The sequence below is a fragment of the Chelmon rostratus genome, chromosome 22 (assembly GCF_017976325.1).
Source record: "Chelmon rostratus isolate fCheRos1 chromosome 22, fCheRos1.pri, whole genome shotgun sequence".
NCBI classification, from domain to species: domain Eukaryota; kingdom Metazoa; phylum Chordata; class Actinopteri; order Chaetodontiformes; family Chaetodontidae; genus Chelmon; species Chelmon rostratus.
The window spans coordinates 7,602,857-7,620,600 of record NC_055679.1 but is presented as its reverse complement, the minus strand read 5'-3'; the positions used below and the strand labels follow the sequence as shown (position 1 = coordinate 7,620,600).

The following is a 17,744-nucleotide window of genomic DNA, read 5'->3' as shown; positions in this document are numbered from 1 at the left end:
TCTGTCTTTGGCTAGTAAGGGTTGACAAAAGGCAATGCATTGATTGTGTGACAGATGGGCTTTTGTGTGAAATGCACGACTCACCACCAACATGACCTCCAGCGTCACACGTAGAGTAGTGCGTACGGGTGGGAGTTGTCTGCTGAAACGCATTGTTGTGTTGGGGGATGAGCCGTTCGCAGTGCTGCCGCTGTTGCTGCTTTTTGCTCCTGCTCGACTGTGGCTAGCGAGTGACTGTAGCCCATGAATGGTCCACAAAGCAAATAGTTGTGTGTTCTCTGTGGAACTGAAAAGCGAAACTTCACAGGCACCAAGCAGGCCTCTTTCTCTTTTTATCAGTTACTGAAAAGACCCCAGTATCGCCCGTTGGATGAGAACATTGTGTGCGGAATTAGAGCCACTTAGCAGGCCGTATCGCCATTGCTTTGTAAGGCTGCTGGCTAGCTACCGTCTCCTTCTACTAGCAAAACTGTTCGTGAATCGGAGGTATGTGCTTTGGTTTTATATGCTTTTACGTGTTTTATGCGACGACGAAGAGAAGCTGTACAGTGCATGTGCAAAATGTACGTTTAATATTACACACTGGTCGTGAATTAATAAACGCTGTTTTAAAGAGCTCATGTTTTGTTTGACGCCATTTGCTCCGCTTAGGGGGTGGCTAGCTCCTCTTGCTAGTTAGCTGGCAGGGGCTAATGTTATTGTTAGCCACTTGGCCAGTTGGACAGTTTGTCGTTAGCGAGAAGGCAATTGCATCTTGCACCAAATGGGCAACTGCTAAGTCCTGTGCAGTCATATTGAAAGGGGCAATGTGTGGCCGCCTCCCACCGCATTTAAATGTCTCCGCTCATTGACAAAGCTGTAACGTACAGCTGGCTACTAACGTTACATCACAGGTCACAACATAGATAAGTTACTCCTGTAGTTTGAGGCAGTAACAGCAATGGACGTTGCACCATCCTCTTGCCCTCTTAATGAGTTGGTTAACTTCAGCGTTATGTTAAATGTTATGCATTCAAATCACACAACGTTAAACCTCATATGTGTTCTGTTCCAGAGGATATTTGAATACATTAGAATACCTTATTTCTCTGTGTTACACAGGTAGATTAGCATCGCAATCTTTCATAAGGCATGTTATTACTTATCTTTTCTATGTGTCTATCTCACTTAGTTGCACATTACATACACATTACAGGGTACATATTAATTTTATAGCTTTATCTCATTCTTTTGAAGAAAACAGTTTAGGCTTTGTCATTTACATTGCAATTAAGGTTTTATGCTATGTCAGTCAGAAATAACTGTGGATTATAACACAGAATTATCATGGCGTGTTTTTTGACCCCTGAAATGCACCTACCTCTGTCCTCTTGGTTTAACGTGCCTGAAATGCATGTAGATCTCTAACTGCTCCACTCCGTGTCTCCACAGCAACACGGAGCGTCAAGATGAAGAAGAAAGCTCGGCAGCACCGGGCTGCGGTGCCGCAGAGGCCGCCGTCTCCCATCAAGCCCTCCCCCAACAAGCAGATCTTGACTTACGCCCAGGCGCAGCGCATGGTGGAGTTCGATATCGATGGCCGCATCCATCGGATCAGCATATATGACAAGCTGGACGTGATCTCGGATGATGACCCCATGGTGCAGGAGATGATGGAGTGCACCAGTAATAAGGAGAATGCTGAGAAACCCCAGCAGCAGGTCCTCCTGAGGTCAGTGAGACTAAAAAACAACCAGGAGAAGAGAAATGCAGCACTGGGCATCACTGGACATGGAGAGGGAGGCGGACAGCACGCCGGTGTCAATGCTGGACCAAAGCTTCCAGAGCCTAAATTTCGTACAGTGGAGTATAATCTTCCAGCGGTTCCTAAGCGGACAGCTGCCTTTTATAAATACACAGAGAAGACAGAGGAGGAGCTGGATGAGGAAACAGAGTATGACATGGATGAGGAAGATTATTCCTGGCTGGACTTGGTCAATGAAAAACGTAGAAGTGAAGGGGTCAGTCAAGTCTCTCACAATGTTTTTGAGTTCCTCGTCGACCGCTTTGAGAAAGAGTTGTATCTAGAGAGTCTGGATCAAAGCAGTGAAAAACAAGCTCCCATTGATGAGGATGCCGTCTGCTGCATCTGCATGGATGGAGAGTGTCACAACAGCAACGCTATCCTGTTTTGTGACATGTGCAATGTGGCTGTGCACCAGGAATGTTACGGTGTGCCCTACATTCCTGAGGGCCAGTGGCTCTGCAGACACTGCATCCAGTCATCCACTCAGCCTGCAGACTGCATACTTTGTCCTAACAAGGGTGGAGCCGTGAAAAAGACAGACGACGGCCGCTGGGGCCATGTGGTGTGCGCCCTCTGGGTGCCTGAGGTCGGCTTCTCCAACACCACCTTTATTGAACCCATTGACGGTGTCAGCCACATTCCTCCAGCTCGCTGGAAGCTCACCTGCTACCTCTGCAAGCAGAAAGGTGTCGGAGCATGCATCCAGTGCCACAAAGCCAACTGTTACACCGCTTTCCATGTTAGCTGTGCCCAAAAGGCTGGCCTCTTTATGAAGATGGAGCCAATCAAAGAGGTGACGGAAACAGGGGAGCCCACATTCTCTGTGAAAAAGACGGCCTACTGTGGCGCTCACACACCTAATGGTTGCATAAGGAGGCCTCTTACCATCTATGATGATGCCAAACCCAAAAACGGACTGTGTAAGAAAGTGGACAAAGGGAGAGGCGCTGGTAAAGGACAGTCCAAAGGGAAGCAGAAGAAGAAGAGCAAGAGTAAGAAGCCTGAGCCTGAACCTGAAAGTGAAGAAGCAACTCCCGCTACTGTGCCTACTTTTCCTGCTCACAGGTAAACTTGTTGTATTAACAATGGGAGTTGTAGTATTTGGTTAGTTAGGGTGGTAATTCAGTTATATTTACTTTTATTGCATTGATGCCTGGTGCTGAGTGGTGGTAAAGGGGAGGGCTTTTCTGTCTTCCTCAAAGACGCTGATGGGACACACAGTTGTTGATATACAAGCATTTTCTGCTGCAGGATTTGAGCATGGGACATTGGCAAATGTGTCACAAATAGAAGCTCAGGTGATCTGCTTGCCAGGTGCTGGTTAAAGTTTGTTGCTGTTAATTTTAATAGTACTCTGAAAGTCACAACCGCACGTGACCAGCCACTGTTGACTTGTGTCATCCTGCAAGAAGCAAGTGACTTTTGACATGTGCTAGTTGTTGTTCTCTTCTTCTCTTCTTACACCCGTCTTCCCGCCTCCTTCAGGTTACAAACCATTCTGAACCAGGTGTCAGTCCAGAAGAAGAAAGCATTTGTGGAGCTGGTCCTAAATTACTGGACACTAAAGAGGCAATCGAGGAATGGGCTTCCGCTCATCAGACGCCTTCAGACAAGCCTGCAGTCTCAGAAGAATGCACAGCCGGTTTGTTCATCTGTCAGTCAACCACAGAAGGCTCTCAGTCTTCATTTTGCCTTTTACCAAAGTACCACTAGCTTTTAGAACATAAAATATGTGTTTGTCATTTTTCAACCATGTAATGTTTTGCAGAGTATTCTTTTCAATACTTTATTACTGCTGTGAACAAGGTTTTTGACGATACTGTGTGTATAGGTAGCAGTTTACTGCTAAATGTGGATGTGTGTGCCATAAATAGTAGCTGTTATTGAAGATGTATGAAAAAAGAGAGTCGCTAGAGAAAACTCTGAAAGCTGGATCATTTTCAAATCTTTTCTGTTCTTTAATGTGCGGGTTTTATTGAAATTTCTTCCAGAGGCAGAATGAGGAGGAGAGCAGGGCACTGAAGGACCAGCTGAAGGAGTGGCACCGTCTCCGACACGACCTGGAGAGGGCCCGACTGCTGCTGGAGCTAATCCGCAAGAGGGAGAAGCTCAAGAGGGAAGAGGTAGGAGTGCAGGAATCAGTGGGCACATGGGCAAACGTCTGTCTTAACCTGTGTTCAGAGAAATTCTGATAATAAATACAACAATGTGATCTTGTAATGGTTTCCATCTGTGCTGTGTTCTAAGATTAAACAGCAGGAGGCCCTCCTAGAGATGCAGCTGACTCCCTTCAGTATTTTGCTCAGAGTCCTTTTGGACCAGCTCCAGACAAAAGATCAGGCCAGGATCTTCACCCAGCCGGTTGATGTCAACGAGGTGAACTTCAGTAGACACTTTTTAAAGTTCTGTTGTTGCCTTCATCCACACAGAATCTTGTATTGTCTTTTCCTTCGGATGCCATGTACAATTTGCTCAAATCGACCTTATTTGTTGGGAACAAATGTTGAATTTCTTAAGGGATGATTTTGTTTTGTTGTTGCCAAGAGGATGTACTTTATTTCAGTGTATGGTATTGTTCTTCATTGTGCACAACAGTTGAAAATTGTAGTGGTGTAGCAGGAAGCTGCACCAAAGAAACACTGATGGACACTTCTTGTTTCATAAGTCTTCAAACTGGACTTGCTGGTTCGTATTCCAACACAGCCCTTTGTTTTTTGCTGTTGCGCTCTTGTCAGGGTGAAAGCCCACTAACAGCAACACAGCAGGTCTGTTTAACCTGCTTTTCTGCCTGATTGCCAGTTTCAGAAATGGTGAAATAATGGCACGAACACTTGCAAAGGGAGAATAATCACAGCCTCTGCTTTCACTTGTATCACACCTGTTAAAAAGCTGCACTCCAACACACCACAGAGAATACAGCCAGCACAAAACTGCTGACTCCATGTGACACATTCTGATCATAGTGACTCAGGTTGGAGCTCACCCCCATCCCCCTCCCCGTGTAGACAGTGTTGAGCAATGTGACTTCCTGGTAGGATGAATGTGCAACCTGAGAGTAAGGATCACGGGCAGACGCGTGTAAACGGCCATGGGTGCTAAGGTTAGCTTGCCTGGCTAATTCAGTCGGCAGAGCATGAGACTCTTAATCTCAGGGTTGTGGGTTCGAGCCCCACATTGGGCGTTATTATTGCTTCTTTTTCTTGGGAGGACTGGAGTCCAATATTAGTAGTAGACCATTTGTAGCCGAGGCCTATTGTGTTGGCATTTACACTTCTAAGGTCTAAGACATTATACTCTGGAATAATGTTGTTTTTGTTGCGCTGAGTAATGTGGTCTACTTTAAAGTCATGTTGCCTGGCCAATGGTGGCATTGATGACTTTACATGCTATATCCAAAATAATCATATCTGTTCAAGCATGTTGGGTTAACACAGAACATACAATGACATGTGCTGCTAATTTTTGAAAGTGGTTTACTTAAAATAATTCCTCATGTTTTCTGTTTCCTGTAGGTGCCTGACTACCTCGACCACATCAAGCACCCAATGGACTTCTCCACAATGCGGCAGCGCATCGATGCGCAGAGCTACAACAACTTCGCGCAGTTTGAGAATGACTTCAACCTCATTGTTGATAATTGCATGAAATATAACTCGAAGGACACTTATTTCTACCGGGCTGCCGTTCGGCTCCGAGACCAGGGCGGGGTCCTGCTTAGAAAGGCCCGGCGAGACGTGGAGAAAATTGGCTTTGACGCGGAAAGCGGCATGCACCTGTCCGAAGCTCCTGAAATCAAAGCACCACCATCCTTTTCTTGGGAGGACGGTAAGGGCAGCAGTAAAGAAACACATGCTTCTGTGATGTGTTCACATCATTCAAATGAGAAATAATGTGTTGAGCAAAAAAACGTGTTTCAGACTCCTACTTATTCTCTCCTCAGTGGACCGCCTACTGGTGCCGGCCAATCGGGACCGTCTTTCCCAGGACGAGCAGCTGCAGCAGCTCCTGGAGAAGTTTGACCTGACCTGTGCCATGAAGTCCAGCCCCTCCCGCAGCAAGCGCCTGAAACTGCTCAAAAAGACCATCAACGATGTGCGCAATGAAATTAGCCTGAAGAGAGTCCTACCCTCCCACCACCACAGTTCTTCCTCCACAGCTCCCTCCACATCAGCGTCATCTTCATCCGCTGCCTCCCACCCAGAGCTCGCTAAACCTAAAGAAGAGAGATTGAAGCCCAATGGGCATTTTCCAGATGATGAGGGTACGTATGGATCTGTTTTGGCTTTAGTAGAAAGCTTTCTGTTTGACGCCATGCTCGGCAAACTGCCTCTGTCACTGTCAAGAGAATCACATGTCCTTAATATCCTGAAGCGCAGGTCAGAGGCCAGAGATTAGCCCCCGACGCAAAACACAGCCTCACAGAGCAAAGTCACATGCTGTGCCTCATGCCTTGTGTGTCTTTTCAGTACTACTCCACTAACCCGGTTTCAGACCTCTGAATTGCCTCCCACATGTCAGATGTTTTAAGCATTTCGAGGAGAACGAGACTGCCACTGAGTCCAATTATCAGGCCACTTTAACACGTCATCATTATTAACCTTGCCCTGTTTGTGTTGAAGTGAGCACCTGTCTCCTGTTTAGGAGAAATGTGCTAAAAATATGACAGATTTTAACAAGAACAATCATAACTCCCCCCAGATTATTTCCACAGTCTCTTTTCGACAAGACTGACACACAAAACCTTTCATGAACTCTACATTCCAGCGATGACAGAGCCAGACAGGAATAAGTTTCGGATCACATGGCTGTGATTGCTAGCAGCAGAGAAAACTGTGTTACTGGTGACTCCAGACAGCGTTCTCACGCCTCTCTGTGGAGCTGATCCTTGAATAGATGGCGTCATAATGAGCTGGTGGGAGGGAAAAGAGAGGGAAAAGTAATTTTGCTCTCCTTTTTTATTCACAAAAGGGCCAAACAGCGCCTTGTTTTGCTTTTATGATAAACCCAAAAGCCATATGAAAATGTGCCGTGTCAGCATTTCTGCAAACTAGCATAGGCTTTGCAGCACATTGCTGTTGGTAATAGTGTTATACTGTAGGTAATACTTCTTGCCTCTGTCACTTAGTTTTATTGTTTCTGTTTGTACTTTTTATGAATAGCTTGTTTTTGTGGTTCCTCCAAGGAGCATGCCAAAGATTTCATTATGTTCGTTTGCATAGCTAATCCTTTACCACAGTAACAAAACTTATCAATAACTGTACAAACAGTTGGAATGATTGTTGGCTTTATTGTCAAAATTGCTGTCTTCTCCTCTGCAGGAGACAAGTCTCTTCCTCCTAAACTGGAGCTTTCAGACTCCATCCCTCCCCTCATCCACTCAGACACAGACCCTGGGCCCCCCACCCTCAAACCAATCGATGCCGCCCCAGACTGTGAAGACAAGGCTCACAGCAAGTGCGTCAAGTTTGACGGAGAAATACCAGACCTGCTGTCCGCTGCGCCGCGCCTCAACGGCTACTCCCACGACAGCCTCCAGAACTCTCTGCTGGACGGAGACGTGAGCGTGGTTGCCACGTCGACGCTCGCCGAGCCCACGGGCACCGTCAACCGCCGCACCGCCGTGCTCTTCCGCAAGTCGAAGGCCGCCAGTCCACACAAGCCCCCGAGGGGCGGAGACGAGGGGGCCGAGAGAGCGGACGGACGTGAGAAGGGTGGGGAGGAGGAGGAAGATGAAGACGGCGCGCAGCTGGGCTCCAAATCCTTCCTGTCTGTGGTCATACCCAGGCTGGAGACGCTACTTCACAGCAAGAAGAGGAAGCACAGCAGCAGCAGAGACAGCGAGGAGGAGGAAGGAGAGCATGAAGAGGAGGGAGAGTCCCCTGTTAAACGACGGGACACCGGTAAGAAGCGTACAGAGAAAAATACAACAGCTGTGTCTCACCGACTCTGATTTAAAAAACATTTTAATGTGCCATCAATATTTCCCTGCACGACTGAATGTTTCTTTGAGTTACCGTATGTTACAATATACAACACAACATTTCTTCAAAGCTCTGATTAAATTAGCAAAGTAATATTTAGCTCCGCTGCCAACTCCTGAAACCGGCAGTGCAAACATCGCAATGAGCTGTTACACAGCTTACAAGCTATCACAGCCGACACCTGTTTACTAGGGACGCCCAGACTGATCGGGCCTTTAGGTGCTCCGTGGGTCCTCTTGTTTTGCTCATACCTCACTACATCAGAGCTCCCACTCCTGCGGCGAGCGGCGACCTCCTGACAGCCTGCGCCAGGCATAGAAGAGGTGGAGAGAGATTACATGGCGTACTTCAGTTGTCCTTCTAGACTTGCTGTAGGCTACTTGTTGCATTGCTCCTTGGGAGTTCTTTGTCCTGCTCTGTTGACTGAATGGACTAAAAGCATGTTGTTGACAGAGTTAAAAGCCAACAACATTGACTTTTTTTGGTTCTTTACTTCACGCTGCACAAATCACACAGCACTTATAGCCAAGGTTACGCTGCTGCCTGTTGGAGATCCAATACGTAACAAAGCAGTCAAGCTGACCTATAGTGCTGCTTAACCATATAGCAAAACAAAAAGTAAGATCGGTATCAACTTACAAGCTTCGAGTTTAAATTGAACAACCTGTATCCAATGCAGATACATTCATATTTGACAGGAGTGGCTTGGGTTCAGATTCAGGCTTAAAATGCTGTATCTAGTTTTGTGATTGGTTGTAAGTCTTTCTGCCTTCTTCGGTGTTGTGTCTCCTCTCAGGCCTGTCCGATGGTTTTCTGGAGGTGGAAGAGGAGAAGGAGCTACAAGAATCGAGTAGATCCAGTAGACCGGTGGAGCCACGAAGACGCTGCGCCTCTGAGTCCTCCATCTCCTCATGTAGCAGTCTGCAAGGAAGCACCAGGTAGTCCACCACACAGAAGAGAATCTTCTGATTTTAGTTTGATTTGACTTGACTGATTGAAGAGCTATCTGCACATTTAGATTTCTTCTATTAGTTTGGACTCCAAACACTTTGGTCCAGAGCAAACCAACACTGGCACCAGATGTTTTGTTTCTAAAGCTGACTCTACTGAGTCTGTGTTTTTTTGTTTTTTTTTCAGCACTATTCTCAGTCTTCCAAAATGTGGGAAGGGGAAACCTGCCTTGGTCCGGAGAAACACTGTGGATGATAAGAGCGAATTAATCGCCTGCATCGAAACCGGAAATTTTGCAAAAGCTGCACGAATCGCCGCTGGTAAGTTTGCTGCATTACTTGTGGAAAGAATCTGCATGCATGTATGAATCCTATGTATGCAGACATTTTCTTCTGTTTCATATAAATACACAGCAATGGCTCCAGTTAAAATACAAAATACTACATTTAAATACGCATTTTGACAACTTGTCATGTTTTGCAAGAACTTGTGACAAAGATTTTTACCCTGGCAGGAGATATGACAGCTCACAGATGGTAAATTCATTTAGCGCTTTACAACACATGTCACATTCACCCATTCATACGCTGATAACAGAGCCATCGGGAGCACATCTTGAAATATTTGTCTTAAATTACGTCATGAAAACTATCGAGGGTGCAGAGATCTTTAACCTTCCCCTTGAACGGGAGAACTGGCCTCATTTCATTCTAGCTTCAGCATCAGTTTGGTGTTTAAATGGTGAACTTGATAGAACATGCAGACACCTGGTGTTCATACACACTTGAAAAAAGCAGCAGCTGCCAGCCAACTCCTTGTGCCTTTTGGCAGTGACCGGTGGGTCTTTATACTCTACCTGCCATTGTGGCGTGTAACCAGTCAGCATCTGGAGACCCTTCCCGTCTAAAATTCATCTTTGGCTGATGAAATGCTGAAAGCGGCCAGTGCATTTTAATATCTGTCGTTCACTTGCGGCTCCTGAAGGGGAAAAGTTAATTTCCCGTCCTGATTTGCTGTGTTCTCCTGCACTTACAGCACGGCTTTGGAAATGTGTTTCTGTCTGTGTTTAAACCCACACGTAACTTGTTTGGTGTTGTTCCCGCTTCCATAGAGGTTGGCAACAGCAATATTTGGATGCCCGCTAGTGCTGCAACAGTTGCATTGGAACCCCTAAAGCTAGTTTGGGCCAAATGTAGTGGATACCCTTCCTACCCTGCCTTGGTGAGTGTTGTGGGAGAGAAAGCATGACAATCACTGACTAAAGTCTTTTTATTCTGTCGTTTTCCTTGTCACCTCTTCACATTGGAACACATTGGAACCTAACTGTGACACTCTTGTCCCACAGGACGAAGCAATAGTTTTACTGCAGCTGTTCTTTTTGGTGTCCAGTGGACGTTTGTGGGGAAAAAAAGCCCACTTTTTAAAATGTCCTGTTTTTCCTCTAGGTGGCAGCCTTTCACTGTCAACCAATTTAATTTGACCTTTGCTTGAAAGGACAAATGAGGAAAAGAGTCTCTTGTGCATGCATTTGTATGTGTGTTTGTATACAGCGAGACATCTTTGCTACATGCTCGATTGATTCCGTGGATGAATGCATGTTTACCTTGCGTTTGCATTCATGAACGTCTTAACTCTCCTCTCCCGCTGTGCGTAGATCATCGACCCCCACATGCCGCGCGTGGGCTGCCAGCACAACGGGGTGTCCATCCCCATGCCCCCCATGGACGTGCTCCGCATTGGAGAACAGATGCAGTACAAAGCCGAAGAGAAACTCTACCTCGTCCTCTTCTTCGACAACAAGCGCAGCTGGTGAGTGCCGCCATCTGTGGGAATGATTCGAACTGCTGCAGGTTCCTGCAGGGGTAAACCTGTGGACATGTCCGTCAGCTGGTCATCATTCTCTTGTGCCTGCGTGACATTAATTGTCAAGACGAAACAAATAGCTCTCTTTGATGGTAATGATGGTACTGCAGGCTTTGTGTCACGATGGTAACTGCTTTTTATTTGCTACCTGGAAAGCCTGTTCCAGATCTTAGAGTGATGGACCTGAAACTAACAAAATGTGCTCAGACAAGTCAAAAACTTAACTGGACACACCAATAAATAATGATGTGAGGTAAATAATTAAAATAGGGTGAAAAGAATTATAAGGCTCAAGGGTTAAATACACCTGTATTGTATTTTTTGTCTTGACTCACATTTAATCTCCCCTCTTTTCCCTGAGAAACAGTTTCCATCCCACAGACCACTGCACACTGCAGATGGCTCAAATGTAACTGCATTTCACTGCAGCAACAGTCGTGTTTTAGGACTGCTGTTACTTTTGCTGCTCCTGCTGCTGTCAGGGTTGAGGTTGTGGCATTTAATGAGAGCTGTGCTGCAATTTTCTCCTACTCTCCTGCAAAAATACCTTCAGAAAACCTGCGACTTTTAGGATGCTTGTGCGTGTTCACGTACAAACACAAAGACTTTCTCCAAATAAGTGTTGGAACAACTAATCGCGTAATTAAAAATGGAGCAACTGTTAGTCATTTGTCTAGGAAAAACTCATTTGTTGGTTCCAGCTCCTCTCATATGAGGATTTAGGGCTTTTCTCTGGTTTATATTATTGTAAATTGAATATATTTGGGTTTTGAGCTGTCGCTCAAATAGAACAAGTGATTGGAAGACATCACCTTGGGCTCTGTGGTGGCTGTTTTTCACTATTTTCTTACATTTTGTTGATTCAACCAATGTGATTTTATAAGTGGACCAACTTTTCAGCTGCAGTTTCGTGCTAAAATGGTTGTGTGGCAAAAACAAGGCTGAGTGTAAAACCCATGAGAATACACACCTTTTTAATTACCTGCAGCTCTTTTTTCTTCTTCTTTTTTTTAATCAAACTTAATTTATCCCTTGTGAGAAGACTGATATATTCCTGGGAAGTGCAAGTTTTCAAATCAGCTCGAGCTGCTGTGCAGGTGTTGTAATATCGATGGTGTCTTTTCCCCCTCAGGCAGTGGCTTCCTAGGTCCAAGATGGTCCCTCTGGGGATGGACAAGACCATAGACAAAATCAAAATGATGGAAGGACGCACGTCCAGCATTCGCAAGGCTGTCCAGGTCGCCTTCAGCCGCGCCATGAACCACCTGAGCATAGTGCAGGACGAGCCAGTCAGCGACCTCAGTGACGTGGACTGATGGCGCTCGCTGCCTTTCTCCCCCCTCACACACACACACACACACACACACAAACGTGTACCTCTCCTGTACCAAATACCCTCCTCCCTCCTCTCTTGTCTCTGCAGGAGACTCAAATGTTTACTGTGCACCTGCTGTAACAGGTGGTGTCTCTCCCTCGTCCATTCCTACTCACACACACTCCTACCATGTGCCGATGGGATACGGCTGCTGCTGAACTGAATGTGTCTATCTTCTCCTCTCCACCTCCAGGCTTGTTATTGTGCTTAGAGACTGCTCTTTTTTTTTTGTGTACCCACCCTCCCCATCATTTTCATTCAACATTTCAAGACACACAAATACAAAAGCGTTGATACAGTTTGGTCACCTGTCTGACTGCGTCCAATCAGGACTTCGTGTTAAGACAAGATTTTAAATTTTGGCTGCGACGTTTCTCAACTCGCTCCGTTATTTGGCAGGTAGCCAATCATCATTTCTCTCACAAGTTATTAAAACAAGGAGGATGTAGTAGCTGATGAATTCGCTAAAGTGGACAAAAACGTACATTTCCTGTCAAATGTTTAGTAGCCAAAGCCTATGTTTTATGTCAAGGTCACATTTACATACCGGTCATCTCCATCAAGTACCTTTCTTTGTATTTAAACTGTAAATAATCTGTACAGCTGCCTGACACTAACTTATTTTGTAGTTTTGACATAAATGGGTACTGTACAGGAGTTTTCTTAGTATTTATACTTGATGCATTCTTGGCGCAAAGGAGGGAGTGCTATTTTGCCAGTGCTGTATGATCAAGAAGGCTAAAAAAAAAGGTGCAACAGCCTTAGTATTGAGGAGATTAGGGCTAAAATATCATGTTTCTTAAAAGTATGAAAGTATTCCCTCTCTCATTTTTTAAGTTATTGAAGTTTATAATCGTAAGCTTCCATTTGGCATTAATCCTTTTTGTATTAAAAATAGTTTTCATATATTTTTGTTCATATATATTTATATGATTTGAATACACGGTGATACAGTATGTAAGTCTGTGAAGCTGATACTGGCAGTCTGATGTTGTGGACATGGAACGTATATTGTTCTCAAGAAACCAAAAATGTCGCTACCCAGAAGTTTTTTGCTGATTCATTTTCCGTGTGACGTGTGAAATTGTTGCCAAAAAAAAAGAGAAAAAAAGTAAAGTGTATTTTTATGTGATAACATTTGACTGTTACTTGGTTTCGCTGTAGTCGTAGGGAGCCGTGCCTGCGTTAACTTATTGTAAAGTATCTGCATTACTTTATATTCGAGGAAAGACATGCAAACTGATTGTGGTAAAGTGGCACATTTTGTGGTGGATACTTGCCTTCTTTTTAAGTAACCTTTTCTAACTTGTTTTGTAGTAGTAGACTTCGGGACATTTCATTATATACTCTTGCCTATTTTTTCTGGGTAGCGTTGGGTAGTTTTGGTATATTTCATTTTGTACTTAACTGTAGTAGTTTTTTTAATCAGGTCATCTGAAATATTGCTGGGACTGTTTTTTTTGTAGCAAAGGAAAAATAAAAGATACAAATATCAACACATAGCCCTCTCCTTTTTTTTAGGAGTTGTTTTCTTATGTAGTGTCTCTCAGTGACATGGTGACGTATTAATTCAATGATGTTGAAGTGTTTCAAGCAAACACAAAAACAGCTGTTTAAATTCACATTTTGAGCTTTATCTGGGGCTTAAGAGGAACAGAAATTCTCCCAAAGGTCTCTTAAAAGGACTGTATGTCCTTCATGGTTGGCAGACTGCATACACTAATTCAACCTCCCACCTGCCATATGGCTACTCAGCTGATGTTTGTCCACCTGCATTGCACGCTGGGTCCTATAGTTTGGCTGCTACAGCACATGGTCCAGGCTGCAGAGGAGGGTCAGCTCATGAACTGTGGCAGGACACGTTGCTGCTGTACATGGCGTGGACCAGACATGATCTAAACAGGCTGCTGTGCGTTTTGTTGATTAATGATCAGGACAGTAAAAGTCTTAAAACAGGATTTTCCAACGTTTTCGTTTATTATCTTTGTTCCATCACTTCTTCTAATTACTCCCAAACCATTTGTGCAACAACAACAAATCAAATTGTGCAGCTCATTGACCAGATGTGGGCTATTACTACTTTTGGTATGTCAAGCATATTTCAGCGATTTTATATGACTCTTTGAAGATCATAGAAGTCTATAATGCAGGAATGAATCTGACGTGAGTAGAGCTGTAGACAACTTTGAACTTTGTAAGTTGTAAGAAGTTGTAATCGTCTTGATTACCACTACAGGAGGAATTTAAGTCAAAATGGGTGTGGAGTAGTGGTTTTTCTAGACCCCACAGTTTTAACTCTACAAGCATGTATGATACCTTCAAATACAGACACAAGCTCCACCTCTCTCAGCATGCAAACACCTAACCCACAGGAGTTACACTTCTTGAGATCTATACCTTAATCAATAGGTAGAGCAATGTCAAGCTCTCAATCACTATGCTGTATAAACTCCTTGTTCTAAACTTATAGATCTTCTCTTCATCTTAACAATGTGGATGCCGCGTGCGATATATTCTCAAAGTGACACAGGCAGCCGCAGCCTACCAGCGCTCACATTTTCTTCAGGAACGCCTTCTCTGGTTACTTTTGATGCTCCCTCTGTTTAGAATATTCTGAATTTCCAAATTAGGCTCTAGATGAAAAATGAATGCGCACCAGTAAACATACAAGGTAGGATTTTAGAGTCGGGAGGTTCATACAGCCCCAGGAGTTGTATTAATGAAGCCATTACAGTTCCCCCTCTCCAGCTACCAGGCCAGACTTTTAGTGCTTTTCAGTACTGACTGTATAAACCTGTAGCTTGTGCAGATCAGGACCACCTGACGCTGGTCTAAAGTAAAACTACAATTGCAACTATCTGAAAATGCTCTATTACAAATAGAAGTCCTGTATTCAAACCCCTATCATTAGAGTACACAAGTATTATCAGGAAAAGGTAGTGAAAGTATCAGAAGTGAAAGCAGTCATTATACAGAAAAACCAGAAACATCTAAAAACAGTGGTGATATGTAACTAAGTACATTTACTCAAGTACAAATTCATGGTGCTTGTACTGTGCTTGAGTATTTCCATTTCATGCAACTTTATACTTTGTAGTCCACTATATTTCACATGAAGATACTGCACTTTTTACTCCACTACATTTGTCTGACTGCTTTGGTTACTTGATACTTTTCAGATTACAATTTTTGTACCCCTCCCATCCAGTGAAAACCCAGTATCTCCAACTTTAAAAATAAACTGAAGGAGTGAGTGCGCTTTTGTGGACTCAGAAAATTCTCCTCCTCAAGCTAAATAAACTCTGTCAAACCCTCCTGGAATAGACAGTAAATGCACCGTCACAAAGCTGAAAACAGGCTGTTTTTCTAAGCTCGTCAAACTTTTTTTTAGAGATACAGGGTTCTCACTGGACAGGCTGACGCTACAAACATATGTTGATCTTAGAGAAAATGATGCACTGCTGTAGATTAAACTAACCAACATCATATAAAGTAGCTGGAATGACCTCAACATTCGACATCTGCAGCAGGAACACACACATGAATGCAGCAGCAAAATTAATCCAAAAACATCAGATATAATAGTAAAACACTTACTGCACAATGAGTACTTTTACTTTTGGTACATATATCTATATATATAATTCAGCAATATAAAATATAATCCTAAATGGGTCATTCTGGATAATGAGTAGTTTTGCTTTGATGCTTTTGCTTTTGTGCTCTTACTCCAGTAAAATTTGAAAACATTTTGCACAGTGTGGTATTCTTACTTTAACTCAAGCAAAAGTTTTGCGTGCTTCTTCCACTACTACCTGTAAATATGTACAATCTAAATCGAGAAGTAAGGAGTAGAAAAAATGTATTTACAATATTTCCCCCTAAAATGCTGTGGAAAACAAGTATAAAGTTCAATAAACAGAGGCAGCACAGAGATACAGGTTTGTTATGAGGCTGTCGTCCTCGGTCTGTCCACAGAGAGGCGCTGTGGCTCCACACAAAACCTCCCTCCGCCTCACCAGGAAGCCGTTTACAAACACAGCATACCTGAGCGCCCACCTGCTGTGCTCGGCTCCACTCGCCGCCCCCTCCCCTCAGGTAGGCATCAACATTCAGCATATAAACCGCTTTTCATCACCGCGTTCAAATGGTGAATGCGCCGATTAGAGAGAACGTCAATTAAAGCCGAATCAGTTTGAAGACATGGCGGCTGGTTTTCGCGCCTTTCCCCCCCTTTTCGTCCCTTCACGAGCTCCAGCTAGCAGTGCTAACGCCAAACACTGACCGCCTCCTTTCCCCTCTGGCGTCTGTCTTTTTTCTTCTTCTTCTTCTCACAGAGTGGGCAGACAAGTCTCCCAAGTGTTTTATTTGTTTGTATGCTAATCTTCAGATGAAAGTTAGCTAACGGAGATGGAAGGGTAGCCATGTGAACGGCGCTGTGTGGGCGGGAGCTGAACCTGCGCCGTCACACTTGTGGCGTTTGCCCCCGCCGGCTCATTCACGAGCGCATCTTCGCGGGCCAGCGCGGGGCACGTCTCAGATGCAAATGCGGACGGAAGCTGTTGAAATATGCATTTTACTTAAGCCAATCCAGCTCCTGTTATTTCAAGCTACCGACATTCAGAGAGGTAGAGGCAGCGTTATGGGGATTAAATGAGCTGGTAATGGCCCTGTGATATAGAAAGCCACCTTCAAGCCACGCTGAAAGACATCTCCCATCTTTATAAACAATTGGAGCTAATGTACAGCGCAGACGCCATCCCTCTCTCCTCTCATTGTCTGTCTGTCTTCTCCAGATACTAATTGTGTGGGGAGGTAAACACGGCAGTCAAGTGGAGAGGACGGCGAGTCAAGCGTGAATATCAATCTCCCCACATCAGTGTCAGCAGATGACTTTGACGGAGTTGAGGCGGGCTCATTAGAGTAGTGGCGCGGGGCACCGGGGGCTGCAATAACATCCAGGTGGAGGCCTCTGAAGTTGTGGAAGCCTGCAGAGCTCACCAGTTAACAGGTGTGTGTGTGTGTGTGTGTGTGTGTGTGTGTGTGTGTGTGTGTGTGTGTGTGTGCGAGACAGAGAGATGGGATGTATAATCCTCCACCCCCTCCCCGGCCCTGCGCAGAGGTGTCACTGGGGTTCGGGGGAGTAAATGTCACGTTCCCACACAGATCCACTCCCCTGCATGTATTCACCAGCAGGCACACGGAACGACACAAGTTCACGGCTTTAAAGTGCACGCGTGTTCCATATTCATGCATCTGATTATTAAGAACTTGAGCCACCAGCGGTTCGGCGGCTCCCACGTCGGGAGGTGACAGCGAGCATTGCCTGGGTTGCACACGAGTGTCAGACCTGGCAACTAATTCCTCATAGCTTTTCCTCCGCCTGCGAGATTTTGGCGATAAGAAGGGGGGGAAAAATGTTCCTTTTCTTGCATTTTCTTGGCATTTTTGACTTTCCCCACCAGATTAATTCGAGTCATGAGGCTGTTTATATTTTGTGCCTGAGCCGTAGTTGGTTTTCTGACAACAAACCCTTGACTCTATACAAAGATGGACGATGCGGCAGCTCTTCAAAAGTAAAGCTAAAACATCTTGATCGCCCCCTGGTGGCTGGCCGCAGTATAAGTCATAAACCCTGCACCCTTCATGTTAGCAGATGAGACATGGGCCAAACTAAAAAAAAATCAAAGTATGCATTTGACCCATAGATGACATTTTAGGTATTTCTTTTCACGCTGATGTTTGCTCAAGTGTTCTGATAAGTTTGCTTTTAATTTGATGCTATAAA

The 17,744-nt window shown here is 44.7% G+C and overlaps 1 protein-coding gene and 1 non-coding gene across 3 annotated transcripts; both read left to right on the top strand.

Moving 5' to 3' along the window:
- The first annotated feature begins 174 nt into the window (after window positions 1-174).
- Window positions 175-13,452, top strand: brd1a (bromodomain containing 1a). Of its 2 annotated transcripts, none has more exons than XM_041963917.1 (13): window positions 175-486; window positions 1,432-2,851; window positions 3,272-3,428; window positions 3,778-3,909; window positions 4,034-4,162; window positions 5,299-5,611; window positions 5,727-6,047; window positions 7,105-7,686; window positions 8,564-8,705; window positions 8,905-9,038; window positions 9,830-9,939; window positions 10,373-10,527; window positions 11,714-13,452. In XM_041963917.1, exons 2-13 carry the CDS (start codon window positions 1,449-1,451, stop codon window positions 11,895-11,897), a joined length of 3,762 nt encoding a protein of 1,253 aa, XP_041819851.1. In that variant the 5' UTR covers window positions 175-486; window positions 1,432-1,448; the 3' UTR covers window positions 11,898-13,452. The 2 variants fall into 2 exon arrangements, with proteins under 2 accessions (XP_041819851.1, XP_041819847.1); XM_041963913.1 differs by having other exon boundaries at window positions 3,272-3,440.
- Window positions 4,895-4,967, top strand: trnak-cuu. The gene has a single exon. It is a non-coding gene; the product is annotated as a tRNA-Lys (tRNA).
- Window positions 13,453-17,744: the final 4,292 nt, after the last annotated feature.

Bases quoted from the DNA above. Each gene is read 5' to 3' on its own strand.
- brd1a (XM_041963913.1), top strand. From the start codon at position 1,449: ATGAAGAAGAAAGCTCGGCAGCACCGGGCTGCGGTGCCGCAGAGGCCG. The intron at 3,441-3,777 runs GTCAGTCAACCA...AATTTCTTCCAG, and splicing joins CACAGCCGGTTTGTTCATCT to AGGCAGAATGAGGAGGAGAG. The intron at 9,039-9,829 runs GTAAGTTTGCTG...CCGCTTCCATAG, and splicing joins AGCTGCACGAATCGCCGCTG to AGGTTGGCAACAGCAATATT.